The 19,925-nt window shown below is 41.4% G+C and overlaps 1 protein-coding gene across 4 annotated transcripts in view; it reads right to left on the reverse strand.

Annotated features, from left to right (window-relative positions):
- Positions 1–17,492, reverse strand: part of col11a2 (collagen, type XI, alpha 2) — a 49,699-nt gene extending 32,207 nt beyond the window's left edge. For all 4 annotated transcript variants that reach the window (XM_083925879.1, XM_083925878.1, XM_083925877.1 and 1 more), the window contains exons 1-5: positions 17,020–17,492; positions 4,798–4,959; positions 3,248–3,458; positions 2,884–3,046; positions 1,961–2,083 (exon numbers count right to left, since the gene is read on the reverse strand). In XM_083925879.1, coding sequence (XP_083782005.1) covers positions 1,961–2,083; positions 2,884–3,046; positions 3,248–3,458; positions 4,798–4,959; positions 17,020–17,137 — 777 coding nt within the window. In that variant the 5' untranslated portion in view covers positions 17,138–17,492. The remainder of the gene's footprint in view (positions 1–1,960; positions 2,084–2,883; positions 3,047–3,247; positions 3,459–4,797; positions 4,960–17,019) is intronic.
- Positions 17,493–19,925: the final 2,433 nt, after the last annotated feature.

The raw sequence follows: 19,925 nt of genomic DNA on the forward strand, positions 1-19,925 counted from the left end.
TGTTGTCTCCTCATAATAATAGGGGTATTCATGGTCATCCTGCTCCTCATCAAAGTACTGAGATAGATGGGGAAGGATTGAAAGATGGGGAGGATGGAGGAAGGCATAGGTTGGCAGAAGGGACATGAAAGCAAGAGGAATGGAAGTTGAGGAATGCATGAAGAAGAGGAGATTGGATTTCCAAGGGGAGGTGAAAATGGTTTGCAGAGGGCACAGAGGGAGGGAAAGAAGGAAAAGAAGAAATGGGGTGAAGCAGCAAGAGGATAAAAAATAAAACCCAGCAAGAGACAGCAAAGGAGATAATGACACAATGCTAAAGCTTTTATTTTCCATTCATCAGAGAGAGTCTGTGCTGCTGGTTAAAAGCTGTTGATGTTAATAGTGTCGATGCACAGACGACCATGATGAATGAAAAAACAGCAAACAAATAGAACAATGGGTAAAGTCAATGAATAAAACCACACAGATTTATATTCATTCAGAAAGCAGTTTCAACAGCATCAACATGACAGGGTTTGGGACGCAAAGTGTTGGAGCTCTGTACACTGAATTACTGCATTCACTGATCCTGCAGGCTTATACAACAAATATCATGTACTTTGGATGGATGGATGGATGGATGGATGGATGGATGGATGGATGGATGGATGGAAATCACTTGCTACTCGAGCTCTGTGACGCAGCTGGTGTCAAGGAACTGTCAGCTCCCAAATATATATTAGTATGTTTTTGAGAAAAAAAAGAATGAGGCAAAGCTTATAATGTACTGTATGTAATATAAACAACCAGTCTCAGTAAGCAAAGAGGCTCCACCTTAAGCCATCTTCATGCCAAATGCTTATATGTCTCAATTTAACCAGAAAACCAATCAGAATGTAAACTTCATTTGCATGTTTTATGTACTGAACAAGTTCTCTTTCTTTCAGTCCATGGTGACAACATTGGGGAATGAAGCATCTGCTTGTATCATCCTCTTTCCTCTACCTTTCTGCGGTCCACTGCAGAAAAAAGTGACAACTAATCCACTGCTGTAATTATTCAAGCGGCTGATTATCCAACGCAAAGTGTATGAGATGATGGAAATGTGCCCATTTTTAGAGGTGTAGTTATAGAAAGGTGTTTTCTTTGGTTACCCCAGGGACACACAGACCGAGGAGGTGAGGAGGAGAGTGGATGGATACAAACTGTTGCTGATGACAGGGAGGCGTGAGGAAGACAGGAAGGGAGAGCAGCACTTTGATGACGTTATCAGACGACCTAAACTGAACCTGAGGACTTTTCTTTCCTTTTCAGAGAACTGGTGCGTTTAGTGTATGTTTTTACTATCAGACCATACCAAGGAAACCAGGAACATCGGGAGGAACTTAAATCAAACATGGGAAGGACACGGAAACTCCTTTTTCCAGAAAGGTGGCAATGCTAACCACTGGGCCACAGTGCCAAATCACACGATGAGAGAGTATTTTTCCATTTATGAAGATTCTTAACTGACTTAATTGACACAGAGGTATCTATTAATTGACAGTCTTGATAAAGGCTGGATGAACTCGCTCAATTCTCTAAATTCTATACATGTAAAAAGGTGCTTAAGTCTATTTCCTGTCCCCTTTATTGTATTATACACTTGGTCATCCTTTAGAAAAGTGCCACAGAAAAGGAAAACAAAGTCCACAGATTCTGTTTGGGCCTGCTTTAATGGAGCTACAGATGAGTCTACAGTTGACTATGATTAGGTACACAGATTGATGACAGTCGGAGGTTATCCGCTCTAATAGATGCTACTCATTATTCTAGAGTGCAATGGGATTTGTGTGAACAACTGACACTTTAGTAATCTTTATAAGAGGTGTACCCTGCAGGGGTACAATAACGGTTTAATAAATGTTTCATGTGTGGGGCAGGAGCAAATGCTGATTTCATACATCTGTGGATGAACTCGGGCTGTGTTGGTGTTACTCACGTATGTGTTGGGGTCCTGAGCCTGGGTCTTGGGCAGTGGGGAGTCACAGTCAGGGCTGTAGTGTTCACAGAAGTCATAGGCAGCCTGGGGGTTGGAGGCGATCAGCAGTTGCTGGATATCTCCCTTTGAAAACAAACAAACAAACAGATCAACAAAAAAACGGCACAGCTGCATCATCTATTCAAAATCAGAAAACCTTTAATGTCCCGCAGACGGGGAAATTCTATTGCTGGGCTTAATGGAAACTTCTACTGCAGTGATCGTCAACTGGCAGCCCAAGGGCCACTTACTCATTAGCTTCTTATTCGGCCTGCAGAATTATAACTGAGAGACCCAAGGTACTGTCTGCGATCTTGGCCGACATTACTGTCTTTAAGAGGTTGTAGCAGGATCTGTTTTAAAGCTCAATGTATGTAAAATGTTTTTTTTTTCTATATAAATGTGTTATTTTTGCTTTGAGTATTTTAATATTTATCAATACTGGGGTCCATAAACAGTTTTGAATGTCATAAATTGGGTCCAACTGGAAAGCTGAGACTCAATTCAATCAGTCCAACTGTATTTATGTGTGATGATGTTAGTCCCCATAGTAGCCATTTCATTGTAGTGAGACCATTTAACATTTATGGATTACCCATATTTTTCAGAAGTCTTTTCACGATGATATAGGCTAGTGAAAATAACATTAATTTTGTAAGAAAGGGAAAATATTAAAAGGAAAAAAAAGGGTTATTTATTTTTCATTTGAAAGTCCGACCCTAACAGTGTCTGCTTAGAAAACAGTCTGTCCCTTGGACAAATGAATTTGATGACCCCTGTTCTATAGTGTAATTACTTTAATGAACACTTCCTTTTATGACTAAAACTTGCTACTGTGCACTCACCAGTAATCAGCCACCCAACCAATAACCACAGGTCCTCACCTGGAAAACCTCCTCATCAAGCAGACGTGCTCCGAACACAGTGATGCCGTTGGTGTCGACCTCTGCGTTGTTGCCGCGGGGCAGGGGGCGGGTCATCTTCTTCTTGCAGTCCAGCAGCAGTGTCACATTTTTCTTTGAAACAGAGATAGCGATGCGATGCCACCTAGAGACAAGGAGGAGGAATCGAAGGCGAATAAATGTGTACTGTGACTACAGGCCTGATTAAAAAGGTATCAAACCAACCCTTGTATCACATCAACACTCCAAACAACACTCACACATACTCCTCCCAACCACTCACACCCACATGACCCCAAACGTGTCATCTCAACCAGTCACAAACTGGTTGTTGCTGGTTACTGACTTGCCATCAGCCAGGTTGACGCCTCTGAACAGTGGGTAATCCTCAGGGGCTGGCTTGCCGCTCTGGTCCTCGTACAGGAAAACAGGTGAGCGTCCCATTTCAATGCCCAGCTGCTGGATGCCCTGCTCGCTGTAGATGGAGAGGAGGAAGGCCTGGAGACCAGACTGGGCCTTAACCAGAGCCATGATGGAGAAGTTCTCTGGGAATCGACCTATTGATGAGGGGAGGGAGGGGTGGGAGGAGAGAGACAGTTAAAGAGTTAGATCATAAACATGGCTCATTGCTAGACTGGTCTGTGAGTGTTTCAGGAGGAGATAAGAGACAAAGAAAAGCTGAGGTGTAAGGTGACTGACCTGGATTTTGCACCAGAAAATTTATTTATCAAGGAAAAAGAAGGAGGTTCAAAGGACAGATCAACAAGTTTTGGCTGGGGAGGGAAGACACATGAATGAAGTACTGCAGGATGAGAGATGGAGGAAGAAAATATGAAAATGGCACCAGTGCTGGACTTTAAGTGATTAAAGTAAGATCTGTGGATCTGTGTCAGGATCAGCTGATTACAGAAAATCAGAGTACATAATAGCAGGTGGAGAACGAAGGCTAAACCTCAGATAATGAGTTGAAAATCAGCTTTGACTCTTGAGGATTTCTTCACAACCACATAAGTGCTACTTTCTCTTTCTCACCCCTTACTGCAGGGTGTCAGACGGTATTCTTAAGTTAATTTGTTATGGCTCTCCCACACAGTTTAACTCCTGCACGGCAACACATAATTATACTTTATATCCATGAGCGATCTAGCACAGGGCACCATGGCAACTCTATAGAGCTCAGTTTAAAATACATCCAAACATAAAAAGCAACCTTGAACTCTAATTATAGGTTTCTACTCTCGTATCTTTGAATTCATATGCTAAATACTAAGGCCATCGAAAAGTGTGCTTTGGTACTGGTGCAATATATAACACCTTAATAAGTCTGAGAATACACACGTGCACAAACTTACATCCTTTACCAAAATAAAACTAAAATACAAATAATACATTTTGACACTATCAGACATACTATATTTTACTTTTAACATTGCCATGGAAGCAGCAATATCTGATCAACCTAGGAACCTCTTTTTGTCTCATATAATCATATAAAATACAATTTTAGCGAAACGTAAAGGGAAAGGCAGTTATTACACTTCTCTCATTATAGTATATCATGAAGAAAGATGCATAGCCTACCATTAGATCTCTTTTATTATTAGGAGTATATTAAGGCACTTATATTGTACACCTTTTTGTAACTGCTTTGGCAATAATGCACCTACTTCAGGTCAGTAAAGCAAAATTTGAGAAACTAATATAAGAAATAATTAAATACAGGGGTCAACTATTCAGTCTGTTGCTTTACTGTAAAACAATTCTGTAAACCAGATGTATTATTACATTGGTTACATTTAATATTAAAGGTTCAGTTCATTCATCAAGAGGAGCACTATACAGATGATAGTCTGGCTCACTAGATTTAACCTGATGCACCGTCGAGTTGAAGCCTACCTGAGAAGAGCTGCTTGGTTGGGGCAGAGATCTGGGCCTTCTTGGTGATGCGGTAAGCATGGTCGGGGCTGCCGGAGCGTCGGGATGTGCAGAAGCCGGGGACTTTCTTCACGCCCTCGGGGAGAGAGGGAACCTGCAGAGCCCGCAACACATCCACTGGGTCTGGAGAAGAGAAGAAGAGGAATAAATTGGCCATTATAATAGTTGCTGTGTGTGTGTGTGTGTGTGTGTGTGACACATTACATCAGTTCATAAGTAAGCAAGTGAAATAATGTCAAAGCCGAAACTTCAATCGCCAGACATCCTGTAATGTCACATCAGTGAATAACACACACTCTCTTTCTGTGGATTAAGAGGTGCACATACAGCATATCTGTAATGTCTACACTGATGGAATTTAATCTCTATTGCAGCTCTACTTTAAGAGTAACAGATTTGATTATGTGTACTCTTGCATACATATAAAACAGATTAAAAAAAGACCATTGATTAATTAAACTACAGAGCAGGTTTTTCTCCAGCATCTTTTCAGAAGGCCCATCATCCTACAGGCTGTGTAGAAATCCCTGCAAAGGTCAAAACCTATTAACGGTACTCCTTTACTTCTGCGATGTCATTGACTCCCAAACAGTTTTATATTTCACTGCAGCCGTTCTTTGCAGCTGCAGAGACCTAGCTTTGCCCCGAGGATCAAAAAAGTTAATCTCACAGCTGATCTTAAACTTTCTTCCAGCACTAATGCGATACAGGAGCAGGTATAGGGGATGTCCACAATGGCTACCACTATACATTAAGCTTTAATGTAAGAAAGGAAGCTCTGTGTCCGAGCAAATGGGCCAGAGTCCAGACCACATGCATGAACCACTGCAGGGCAGGTACAGTAAAGCTCAGTTTGAATATGAGAGCGGAGAACCTTGCCTCTATTCTGCTTTGGCAGTTGAAGTGATAGTGCTGAGTCAAATGAATATTTGTGTGAGAATACACAACCTTTTCACAGTTTCACATGACAAACGCACGGAAATATCAGGTATGCACGCAAGATATACATCCTAGCATCATATAAACACATAAATGCCCGCACACAAACACCAGTCTCACATCCTGTCTCCACTTTCACAGGCTGAGGTCAACCAGTCTGTTTCTCCGACCACAGTCTGCACAGTGGTTTTTTTTACCTTGTTGTCTTTCTCATATTGCTCAAAGGCACTTGGTCAGTATGTGTATTGCAGTTTAAAAAGCATGGCTCCTCATCACTTCAGTGTTTGATTCTCTTTATGATCACGTTTCTTATGTTGTAAATCATTTCCCTTCACATGCTACTAAAGAATGGAATAACATCAAAACGTACACTATTACAGAGGCAGAGAGAGAGGAGTCACTCTATACACATATATCAATTATTAAAAAGAAAATACTATCTGTTCAATGCTCAATGTTCGCTCTGTCCTCCTCTGTCTTACTATTTGGTAGCATACGTCTTGAATGAACTGATCTTAAACATAATTCACAGTCAGTTTAACATTAATGTCAGCACTGATTTCACCACATTAGGGGGTACTTCTTAAAAAGGGTGGATGTCTAATTACTCATGAGTTGACTTGTTAGATCACAGTATTGCTCAGTCTTGCTGTATGTTGCTTTATCTGTGAAAATCATGCTTATTAAGATAATGGGTTAAGCACATTAGTGAAATGCTAATTTTGTTAGCTCACCGAGGAGACACCTTTCCATGCCACACATTTTTTAAATGTAACTTCTTCCAAGGTGCAGAGCAGCTGTGTACCATCCTGTTCAGCTCAAGATGCAGCAACAAATATGTGTCACACAAATTGTGCCAAGCTATCAAAACAGAGGGTATGCTTGCGTACACGTTAAAAGTATTTTGCATCCTGAGAACCCACATTATATGTCATTATAAAGAACCTCAGACAGTTGCAACATCTTGAAAGCTATGGTTTGAAATGAAGCAACAACACTGCAGTATTCACATTTTCCTGATCTCAGTTATCCTCCCTCAGTGTTGTTGGCCAGCCTTCCTGTGTTTGAGGTGCACCGGAGAGCTAACTTTGCTCTCAACAGCTCGTTAAATTCATTTACAGCCAGCCCTGCTATGACACTTCTCATAATAAACTTATGGTGGAAGCTCTGATGAAAAGATAACCACTCCCTTCTATGATGCAACCTATGAAGTTTTTCATTCAACAGCTATGAACTGAAAATTTAATTTCAGTTCAATCATATTTATGCATAAATTATGTAATCATGTACACCGTTAAGCAGGTTTTACAAGTACAGCAGAGCATATAACAGCATGGCACACACTCTAACAGACTGAGGAAGTCCATCTCCACTTGGGCCATTACTGTTAAATATACACTGCATGGACGCAGCTCACTTATTAACTCCAGTGTTTTAATATCCAGGCTCCTTTCACACTTTCAGAGTCACAGTGATTAATAAAATCAAACATGCATGAATGTACCATGACACTACTATATAATATACTACTAAAACTCTGCATTATAAATGTTAACTTGCAGCCACTTATGATGCTTTGCACCTTATGTGACGTCTCCTTTGTGTGTTTGTCTTAGAAATCACACTGATCCATCAGTGGTACTTGTGTTTGGGTGACACCCAGTGTCCACGAGTAACAGTTAGCCAAATGGGACCACAGATGATAATATTTATTCAGACAGAGCAAATGGTGCGTTAATATAGCCTCAGGGTGTCTAGACCACAATCCATTAATGCCACTCTATACCAGAGTGAAAGAGGAAGAGATAGAGCGAGGAAGGAGGGCAGAAAGTTTTAGCAATATGTGAGGACAGAAATCTGTATTGAGTGGTATTGTGATGTGATGGTTTTTTTCAAATGCCAATGTCTTGAGTGAAACTGTAGATTTTCCAAAAGTAAGTTATAATATTCTAAATGAATTGGGCGATTCCTAAATGGACATGGTTTCAGGCCTTTCTACACTTTGTGTATCTTTGCCAAATATTGTTTGTTTTCCATACTTTTCAAGGTTTTTGCACATCTGCACAGGAATGCTGGGAATGAGAAAGAGGTCGAGGGAGGAAAGGAGGTAGAGAGAGGTTCAGGCAAAGGCAGAGTGTGTGTGTGTGTGTGTGTGTGTATGTGTGTGTGTGTGTGCGTGTGTGTGTGTGTGTATATGTTGGGGGGTCAGGCAGTGACAGTAGACAGTGTGGTTCTGAGATGTCCGGATACTGGATCAGATTGCAGCCCGAGCTCCCCCAGTACACCCAGTACAATGTGCCGCTCTGTTCCCCACCGCCTGCCCAGCTCACATCTGCAGCCGGGGCCCTTCCTGCCTGGAGGACCACAATCACGACAAAAACACACCCACAAGAATAACACATGGGGCCACAGAGGTGCACACTCACACAGCCCAGGCAAGGAAAATGGCACCAGCACACCTCACGAGATGAGGAGTGGCAAATATGGAACTAGACAAGGTAGAAAAACAGAAATCTGGGGAGAACAAACTCTCTCTTTACTTTCTTTCTTCTCCCTCTTCCCACTCCATCAGTCTTTCCATAAGCGCTCACAGATGGCTGCAGCCTTTTGATGTAAACGCAGGACAATTGCCCTGCTGTCATTAAGAAAGGAAACAGGGCTCGCCGGCATGTGAGGGCAGTTACTACCTGTGTTGTAAGATTGCAGTAGTCGGTACAGTTATCCCTACTGACAGCTGCACAGAAAAACCCATATTCAATATATATTTTATTTGTTTTTATGCATTGTTACAATGCACACATATCAAATGCAACCCAAGCAATGTATGTACAGTAGCTGTGACATATTTGCAGACCTTGATGGATAACAGAACATTAATACAGTGCCTTAATGACTAAAACTCATCCACCTGATGCAACTGATTAAACTTAATCTGACATTGTTGTTAGATTGGGGAGAATATTGTCTAAGTCTCCTGGACCTTATTTACTCTAAGAGCACAAACAGCTAAACTAAACTTAACTTTTTACATGTGTAAGATAAATTTAAAATCTTGTCAGTATACTTTGAATGTTTAAAAACACTCTGCAGTGCTTAAAAGCAGTGATCGGTGAAGCTGAATAATGCTACAATATCTCATATCTCCAAAATAGCGATATATCAGAACAATTTGAAACAAAGACTTGACTTGACTTCACTTCTTAGGTGAAATATTCTGATTCAAACCCGCCAAAGGGTTTAAAATGAATGATACGCGGTTTGGTGAATAATGGAGCACTGTACTATACGTTGAATGTACAGGTGACCTGAAACAATCCTTTCACTGTTACACTCTAACCCCACCACTGACCAAAAACAGACCACCAGCTTATTTCAACCTGTTAGAAAACATGTGTGATGCTCAGGTTGGCAGTCACTGTAAAATGAAGCGGGCTGTTTGTATCACTGTAGTTCCCCTCAGCTGCCACTAGATGGAGCTGAAAGAGATTTAATTAACTTTGTGACAGTCTTTACCTCGACACACACACACACGAACACACACACACGAACACACACACACGTTTACATTTACACACTCTATGCGAACAGACACGCAGGAGTGAGAGATAAACAAAGCTAATGCTCACTGAACAAGTAACTATTAAGCAGGGTCTGTACATTCTGTCAGCTAACAGGGTAAAGGACTTGAACACACACACCTCTTCTGTGTGCACACACAGCAGCTGGACACACAGATTAGTCTCTGCATGCACACAACACATCACGTCTATTAATGGTCAAGAATGTTTGGCACACTAATTGAATTCAGGGGGTTGGGTTTCTCATGAAGCCACCATGAAGAAAAATTATTTTTCAATTTTTGGGCAGTTTTTTAACCTTTACATTATAAAGGACAGACAGGAAATGGGGTGAGAGGGGGGGGGGGCGGCAAAGGGCCCGACCCTATTTCTTCTACTCTCTTCTATCATCTGTACTTATTTCCGTCTTTGTGCTGCTGCAATACCCTATATTAAAATAAAATATTTTCTTATCTTATTTCCTCTCCTGGGCTTTCTGCCTTAGATGCATATGTGTGTGTGTGTGTGTGTGTGTGTGTGTGTGTGTGTGTGTGTGTGTGTGTGTGTGTGTGTGTGTCTGTGTGTGTGTGTGTACCTTTCCTCTTTTGGTGCAGCTGTGCCAAATACTAGAGACACACTCCAGCTGACATGTTGACCCCTCACCTCTCACCTTTACACAACGAACACATTGTTAAGACACACTGAGCATTAGGGACGTGAAATATTGACCACAGATTTACACACAAAAGCATCTGCACATCCCTCTGCTGCCATTTCCAAGAACAAACAGAGATGAGATTTTTTCAGCAGCTAAAGATGAGAGGAAAAATAATATGAACATAAGATCTCCAATCAGACATTACAAAAAAGTTATATATATAAAACTCATTTTGAAACTGAAAAGCACAAACTAAATTCCAGTTGTTTCTCAATTCCCAGCTGTTTTCCCATCCACCCAGCTGACCACGGTGGCTAGGCGTATGAGCTGCTGCAGGTTATAATTTCCAACATGGTGCTCTGTAGTTACGATTTATTTATAATGCCTTGTGTACACACAGACAGAAAATCCATTATGAATACCCATGCTGTAAAGAAGGGGGTTATTAGACTTTACATTATTTATATGGTATAAAATGAGGCCTTGGTTTGTCAGTGTGGTGTTAATTATCATGTAGAGTCACGCCATGTGACACAGTGTCTGGCCAGCTGCTCAGAGAGGAAAAACAACAATGCTCAAAATCTTTTGTGTTATATGAATAGTACTGTAGGTTACTTAGGTTTGTAGGAAAAGGGAAGAACTGGAAGGAGTTCAGCGTTAAAGAACAAGAAGAAAATGATGTTAGAAGTACTGAAACTAATCTGATTATTATCATCAATAACAAGTTGTGAAATTCAAACACAAACTCTGCTGCAACTCATCTAAACTGATTTTGATTAATGATGAGAAAGTAAAAAATATCTGACAAACTGAGTAAAATAATTAAATTAAAGCACACTGTGCAGACAGCCTTGTCATAGATCCATGTATGAGCTGCCTTTAGGACTGAGGAGAATTTGGAAATGCTGCTCAGTTTATTTCAGTAAAAACACCCATTTTCAAACATGATCTAACAACATCTCTGTCGCCCCCACATCAAAACAGAAATCTGAAAAGCAAGTTGCAGGTGTGCTTTCTTCAAGAACAGCGTATTTAAAACATTAAAAGTTTGCTAAATGAGACAGTTGTTTTTTTACTATTATTCATCTCATGGTGAAGCTAACCACCCCATTAATGCGCCTACTATACAAACACCAAGTCTGCATTATCATGTAATCAAATAACTTCTCTGTTATGAGAGCATTCTTTTTTTCTACTAACAATATCACTACGAGTTCTTGCTTTTGGTGCTTCCTGCAGTATCAATACTAATTCACCCCATAGTCTGTGTGGTTTATCCATCAATACAGTTAAATGCCAATGCTGTGATGCAGCCTTATGTGGTTTCTGCTGACACCATAAGCCCTCTTCTGTCCCCTGTGTACCATTATGTGGTCTGTGCCATCAGTGTGTGCTGCCGACGTGTATCATGCTGGAGTCTCGTGTGGTTTCAGGGCTGGAGGCCACAGTCTTAGTTTGGATCTGAGGGTGGATACTGACACCGCAGGACCTTCACGGGACCACAGGACCGTGAGCAGGGGACAGTCAATGGCTCCCTGTACCGTACTATCACACAGGACAGACAGTCAGTGAGGGTGCGAATTAGAAACTATTCTGATTCTTGGACTTATGTGTATGTTCTTTTTTAACACTCAAGTTCTTGATGATTGTTTATTATGTATGTAACTAACAGGAATATACAAAAATAGGCATTACCATGTGGTTATTTCATGTAGACTATTTATTGATTTACCAGAAAATACGATATATCGTGATATATAAATATCATCATCGAGATATGAAAGTATCTCCATCAGGATAGAAGATTTTGGCCCTACACTAAACTTTCATATCATATCATAGAATGACTGTGACGCTATTTAGGTTCAACTGATATTACTACTGCTCAGTGCTAATGCAGATTAAAGGTAATTTATGCAAAAAGCCTAAACACACTTAAGTCGTGCGAGGAAGAGAAAAAAGCTTTTTATGGTGTGTTTTAATAACACCTGAAGATATAAACTCTCGATCTCTTCAAACCAGATCACCAGTCTATTGGTGGAATCCTAAAAGTTATACAAACTTGCAGTTGGAACAGTGAGTGTACAGCAAATATATTCATATTAAATCAAACATCTTTAATAACAGTGGCCTGTGGTACCTACATTTATCTCAGAGTCTAGCCAGAGGTGACCAGTCTATAATAGTAAAGACAAGTGAAACTGCAGTGGGCTAGCATCACATAATCATCATCATCATCATCATAATCACTTTCCAGTGTGGAAATCACTCCATCAAAAATCTACGCTACATTCTGGGGATCTTTACAGGTGTGATTATAGCTGTAAAAAACAAGTGTGAGGAGATGATGCATACAGAGCCCTGCAGAGTGATGGGATGTGCTGTGTGTTACTGAAACACTTTACACTGATTATGAACCCAGTGTATATTTATGGATGTTTTAAGAGATGCTGAATCAATATCTGACAGCTAATCTGTTCATATCTGTAATCCACGGATGTTGAATACTGGACATCTTGTTGTCTTTGTGCTGTATATCAGTTTTACTGCACTACTGTCGCCAACACTCATTAAATGTATGATCATTGCATTTGGTGACTAAAACAATAAATCCATACCTGAAGGTTTCCCTCCCATCCTCCCAGTGCATTCTGGGATATCTTCCCAAAGAAACATTAATGGAGAAAGAATAAAAGAATGTTGTATGCGTCTGATACTATCACATAATTGGGGATTACTGCATTGGGCCACTTTAACTAGTCCCAGATAAGTTATGACTTGCAGCAGGAGGAAAGTGGCTCCTCTGTCTGCTGATACACGATGGACTGAAGAGTACCACTTTCATCTCAAGCAAGCTGAGCAAATCTTAAACCAACATTTAAAACTATTTTCAAATGGATATGTATTGATGTGTGGAAAAAAGATGTACATTAACATTACATACACAAGCACACAGCTGGTGTCTGCACCCTCCTACACCGACTTCCTAGAAGCAGCAAAAATAACAGTGACTAGGAATAGCATCCTATACAGGAAGCCTGTCATTATAAAGTTGGCGCTCTCTCCTGCTGTCGTTGTACATCTTCTGCTTGAACAGAATGCTTCGGAGGAACGACGCCTGACTATCCACACACACACAGACCACTAAATCATCACCTATCAAACCAAGGAAGAAGGAAGAGCTATCTTCTGATCACTGTGGCCCCTTAAGTCTGCAGAGCTAATGTGGTTTAGTCTGAGAAAGTCTTTTTAAAAGTTCACATTTTGAGGGATGTCATGGTGTAGAACCGAAGCCTCAGAAGTGTTTCTGTGCATCTTAGCTTTGACTTCGGTGTGTTTTGATCTTACAAACAAAGTCAGGGTATTATTTGTTCATGCAAATGATGCAATGTATCTGCGGTTAGGGCCCCTGAGATACTGAGAGTGATGGAGAGGGTGCCAGGCACACACTCACAGTCTCCAGGCCAAAGAGACATCTAAGCCTCTCAGCAGTCTGGATTACGGGCTCTGAAAAGGAAGAGTTTGTTTGTGTAGGCTTCAAACCAACAGTTACACTGAGAAGTGTTGAATATTAAAAGGAAATGTCAGTAATGTAATCCCCCACTCACACTAATATATTTTAAAAACAACGATAAGCCAAACCTAGAGCTATTCCAGTGTTCACACAGTCTGTAAACTGATTCAAAAAATTTAGAAAAACAGCAGGCCGCTTTGAGAAAAGGGGCATTTTTGCTCTGTACTCAGAGTCCCAGGCAGCCTGTCCAACCAATCAATGTAGCAACCTAACACATGAATGGTTTAGGGTTGAGCTATGGCTGGGGTTTGTCAATCTTAGCAAATGTAATGTAAATGCAGAACGAGAGTCAGGTCTGCCTGGGAGACTCAGCTCAGGGCTAAAAGAGGTTTGGTAAGCTTTGGTGCTGTTTTAAGGAAAGTCAAGTGTTTGATGAGTTAAAAAAGTCAACAGTCAAAGAGTCAAATGTTTCGATGACCACATGGCTGAATAGTAAAATCTGATTGTGTCCGCTTTATCTTATTGTTATAATAGTGGCTACTGTGAAATATGTGCTACATATCACAAGGTATGGGTACAAAAGACTATGCATGTAAATCACCAGAGCCACAAGGGCCCATGGGGAAACAATGACAAAGCAAAGGAAAGAATCCAAGGGACAGAGCTGAAGCCACCAGACTGGGTCACATGTGACCATCAGAAGCCTGAAATACCACACACTTCCATACAGTCACAGGAATGAGCTGTCAAACGCCTGCTCTTCCACCACATATAGTAGCTCTATTCACCAGCAGAGAGAGCGAGAGAGAGCAGGGTTAAGTTATGTTTAGCCAGAGTGAGACAGACTGCCCTTTGAGGAGCGCTCTGCTTTGAAATGAGGTTGAGGAACATCCATGTCAAGAAAATACTGCCCTCTGATTTTCTCCTCCTTTGAACAGAACTCTGCTTTCATGCCTTTCTAGGCCTCCTGCTCTCTGGGTGCCTCATCCATCGCCCCTCCCTTTTTCTAGTCTTCATTCTCCCAGGGAAGAGAGAATAAACATGAAAGATTCTGACCACTTTCTTCCCTAAATCCGTCTTTCACTGCTTGGGTGGGGCGCTGTTATAGTTTACACTAATCTGCGCTGCTGCACCACACTGCGCACAGGAAACAAACAGCATACTAACGCACTGCGCATGCAGTAGTCCAGCGCGCCTGGCCAATGTGCGCACATTATGCATTGTGCGCGCAGGGACGTTTTACGCACATGCACGCAAAGAACAAGTGTTTTATCTGAGTCACTCTGACATTATCACAGAGAATGATCCTAAAAAAAACCTTTTTCGACGTGCCAACGAACACCTCCACGCGCACAGCGCACATAAGCATCCTTTAAGATGAGAAATACAACCTGCACGAGGTGTTGCACACAGAGGCACATTCACACAGATGTGGCATACATTTCCCCACCCTGAACTGGAGAAAAACATCCATAGCTTACAGCCGCATATACACACACACAGAACTGTACAAAGCGCGCACAGACACGGAGACACTGAACGCTTTCACTCTCAAACCCCTGTGACCGAGGTGCTCCGCTGCATAATAACCTATTCATAAAAAGCAAAAATGTCTCAGGCTTCCGCCTCCAAAACACACACGGGAGACGCTGGGAAGGTGCAATCGCCTCTCGCAATCTGAAATTGGAAACGGGGCCAAAGAATACACTGAAGGAGGGCAATTTATGTTACAAAAGCCCCCTTGGTCCGTAAGCTGTCGCCGCCAGCTCCTCAAATAAGGAATGAAGAGTCATTGATCCATCTGATATTTTAAAAGAAAATGTATTTCTCAAGAAAAGTTGTGAAAACTAAACCTGCTTTCGTGTTTCTGGTCAAAATCTGCATAATGTGCCTCAGCCGAAACAGTTAATATCAAATAACCACCAGCTTCAGATCCACTGTAGTCAAACATTTAAAAGGTTCATTAAAACCTCACAACATACAAACATCACAATAAGTCTTGTTGCTGCACTTAAAAACAAAGGACAAAAGATTAAATGATGCATTCATCTTTAATTGTATTTATTTCCACGGCGTGCCAGTCCGCATCTCCAGTCGCATCTGAACTGATCTGGACTCAGGTGAATCAATGGATCTCTGTGTTAAAAATAACCCAAGACACCTGGCGGTCTGTCAGGGAACTGTAACTGTGGAGAGTGAGGGGTTTAGAAAGATGCTCGAATTCCTATAAACCCTAATATCTAAACCATTATTCTTAATATGAATGCATTTATTGTGTTATCACTGTAGGCTGTTAAAACCAATACAGACGTGACAAGTTGTTCTAAAAGGGCAATAACGCAAACTCTACTTTCCATGCGTTTATTGTCACATCCTACAAACTTGCTGCAGAAATCCCTCCTCCCTGAGGCAGTGATGGATGCACTGGTGCACAGGCTGCTCTGGTAAACACTCACACAGTCCCTGCTGCCAGCCTGTATCCACAGCCCACTTTACTCGCAGGCCAATGTTCACTTGCGATAAAGACAAATATACCGGTACAAATTTAAGAAACGGGATGCCAACAAAGCTGTCCCAAAAGTGACTGAGGCTGCTCTTTACACCGTCCTACCCCATGACCCCCTGCGGCTGGGGGACACAGGAGAAAATGAGGCAAACCCTATCGTGCTTCTTAGTGGTGAGATTAAGTTTATAGGAAGATATACTGTTACATATACTACAGTTGTTCAAAATAACATTGAGTGCCTGAAATATCTGCTACTCGCAACAGAGATGGCACCTGTCAGCAGACTGCATGCACGCAGAGAAGGAGACAGTCGAGGTCGATGATGTCCAACGAAGCAACATAAAAACGTTTGATTCAAAACATAATAACGCCCTTATACTGTATGTTTTTATATAGAATAAATATGTTGTAAGATCTCTCCTCTGTGGCCACGGACCGAGTGTAATATCCATTATCGGACAGAGGTGTTGAGGCTGGTGAGATTTCAGCTCCTCGATAAGAAAAACAACTTTTTCAACACATAGGCCTACACACAAATAATATCAAAACGGCATTAATGTTTTTCTCAGTTTGTTTTAATGGGAAGGACCTTTCATTGGTCCATTAATGGACTTGTTCGTATTTCCCGACTAACTTTGTCAATTACCAAATGCTCGGTGTCATGGTCACAGCCACGTGAGGCCTTTAGGAACCAGGGAGAAAACACAAGTTGTTGATCTGACTCAGTGCAGGAATTAGGCTGAGATAACCTCCTAAATATGCAGGTATGGACTCCAAAGAATAAAACACTAAACCTAAAACTGTAGGTCCATTGCTGTTGTACTCAGTTCTCGGGGGAAAGCACGTCAGGTGCGTAAGTGTCCGATAATGGATGGAGGTATACGTGTATTACGCTCCAGGACAGCGAAGAATAAAGACGAAAAAAAAAAAATACACCAAATATTATGACCAAATCTCATTTAAAACTCACAAAATCCATCACAACTATTAATAACGGAACCCATCTTACCTGCGCGAACCACGGTCGTTTGGCACACAACGAGCGTCACGAGTACCAAGGCGAAGGATGAGAGGTCCATGCGCCAAGGTCTCCGTTTCTTCCGGAAGGTACAATCTCCAGTATCCATAGTGTTGCAGTAGTTTACCGGCCTGGTTGAGCTGTAAATGTAGGATATGGTGGAAGTTATCCTCTCACAGAAAGCCAGCCGAAGAGACGGATTCGACTGAACCTTCTGCGAGGCAACAGACAAAAAGGCACGCCTCTGGAGACGTCTCTGGCTCTCTCCCGGAGACTTTCCTTAATCAGTTACCTATGTCTGTCTATCTTAATGCACACAACTTCAACACTAAAGGGGTTTGGGGTGAATACATATACTTTATTTTAACGTTTAACCCCTTAGTGCTAAAGCCCCATTGAGTCAGACTGGGTTCGAGTAGCCAAAGTGGAGAGAGCAGCAGAGAGAGACCTGGAATCACGCTCTCTCTCCCTTCTCTCTTTCCCTCTTCCCTTCTTTACTTACACACTTACTCCCACGAAGAGTGAGTGAGTGTGTGTGCGTGTGTGTGTGTGTGTGAGAGAGAGAGAGAGAGAGCGAGAGAGAGAGACAGAGAAAGAGAGAGTAAATGGCAAAGGGGGAGAGAGAGGGCGTGCGTAATTGCGCCCTTGGCATATGCAGATCTGCGTGTACGGAGGAGCGTCTGAGAGTGAGCTATATACAAATATTTTACCTTACAAACACAACAATTGCCTCTTTCTTTTTCAAATGGGAGTAAGCAGCTTAATGTTGCTCATTTTACGCACAACAGCAGTCAATGGAAACCTTTTTCTGTCCGTCTGATTAACTCTAAACAATCCTATCCTAAAAAGAGCATTTATTTTTACCTTTCCTACTTTCTTGACTTCGTATCTGTGGCATGAAACGAGTGGCTTTTTAACCTGTTAATGACAAGACAGCAGGGCCACTCACCGCGTTGTGCCAACAGAGAAGAGTGAGCGCTCGGGCAGCCAATCAGGCTTCTGTCCGCGCTACTCACCACGCCCCTTCACGCAAACCTCGGAGCTCTCCTCTCGTTCTGATTGGTCAGTCCCACGTGGCCTTGTTTTGCAGCATCAGCTCAGGTGCACATGGGAAGAGACAGACTACAGTATATGAGTAAAAATCTATCAACCATCGAACAACCTTTTTGTTGGAGTCAAGATGCCAGTTTAGAAGTAGACGGGTACAGGACACCTGACATGTTCAAATAGTTTAGAAATAGTCAAAATCATTAGTGTGAGACAAAATATTATATTACCCTAACATTTCTATGTCCCAAATTTCTCATGACCAAAACCAAGTGTGCTCCATGTTTTTAATAACCAAGCACCCCTCAGGTTTAGATCCAACAATCATCCAGGTGCTGCCTGCTGGAAGTGGCCACATGGCCTTTTGTTACTTCATCAACCCAGCCAAGCCAATCAAAAGTGACCCGTCAACAAGAACTGAACATTAAGCTCTGCAGAAACTTGCTGTAAGGTTATTGTATTGTATTGTTTTACACAGTATTAACACTTTATTGGGACATTATCCTACCTCGTGAATGTTTCTTTGAATACTCGAAAGTCCAAAAACAATATGAAGATGCGAACACTTACAACTTAGAAGATATGAGACCACTGGGACATAAACTCTAAACCAACTTTAGGAGGGAGCTCAAAGAAACATTCCTTTCATAATTTCAAAGCCACTTTCATACCCCTACCTGTCATAAACACTCAACAGCATCTCCTATATTTCAAAGCTATCCCCTGTGCCCAGACATCTGCCTTGTAAATGTTTCTATAGTCACAAAGCCCATGGTTAGTCACTTTCTTTGAATGCAGACTGCACATCCAGAAAGCAGCAATTAACCATAATTATCCCTTGATGCTCTGTAGCACTCTTTCTCACCACCCTGCATTTCTTTCCCTCCATTTCTGTCTAATTCTGTGAGGGAGAGGAGGGGGATTCAGAGGCATTTCTGTGATTACCCCCTCACTATCATGCTTTCCAAGGGTTTAGTAGAGAAAACTGTAAAGTCACAAACACAGTCAAACTCAGACTTAATGGTTTTTTCTTTACCTTACATTCAATTAAAAAATCATATGACTCTGATGACAGATACATTACAGACAGAGGCTTCTAACAAGTGACACCACAAGCTAAAAACTCCCCAGCTCCCATCAGCGTAGGCCTGGAGGTACGGAATTTTATACAGGTGTGGTTGACAAGATGAAGAAGGTATGTGGTGATTTGCACAGTGCTGGCATAAAGCATGTCTTGGTTATTGTTATTCAAATCATACACATCATAGACTAAAAGAGCTTTTTTGAGCCATATTTGAACCAGGTTGATTCTTCAGCCACTTGCTAAACAGTCTTATTGTCGGAAACTAGATGATAGTACCTTCCAGTTGAAGCCTCATATATAGACTGCATTTTGGCCTTACAGTTCTTCATTTGGGTATGCAAAATAAAGAAAACGGGCGAGCGTTAATTAAGGAGAAGACAATAACATCAGAGATCTGTTTCAGCTGCAATGTTGAAATTCAATACTTAAAGATTTAGAAGTGATGTGTAGGTATTACCTCGTTTCGGTAGTTCTTGGTTTTGATGGCGTGACTGGTTAAACATATTCATCACGTGTGTCTCACGAGTCTACATGCATAAGATCAATCAAGAATTTAAAAAAAACTAAATTAAAGGATTAAGAAGAAAGATTATTCTTCTTGTGACGGGTAAAATGATCCTGTTAGTTTAGATTTGAGGTATTAAGTCAGTGCTCTTATTTACACAGATTTACACGTTATAGCTTAGATTACTGTCATTGATTACTTTAAACTAAAATTTGAAAGGTTCATATATTTAAATTGTGGTTTAACATAAGTACCAAGTAA

Source organism: Echiichthys vipera, assembly GCF_963691815.1.
Source record: "Echiichthys vipera genome assembly, chromosome: 13".
In the NCBI taxonomy this organism is placed as follows: domain Eukaryota; kingdom Metazoa; phylum Chordata; class Actinopteri; order Perciformes; family Trachinidae; genus Echiichthys; species Echiichthys vipera.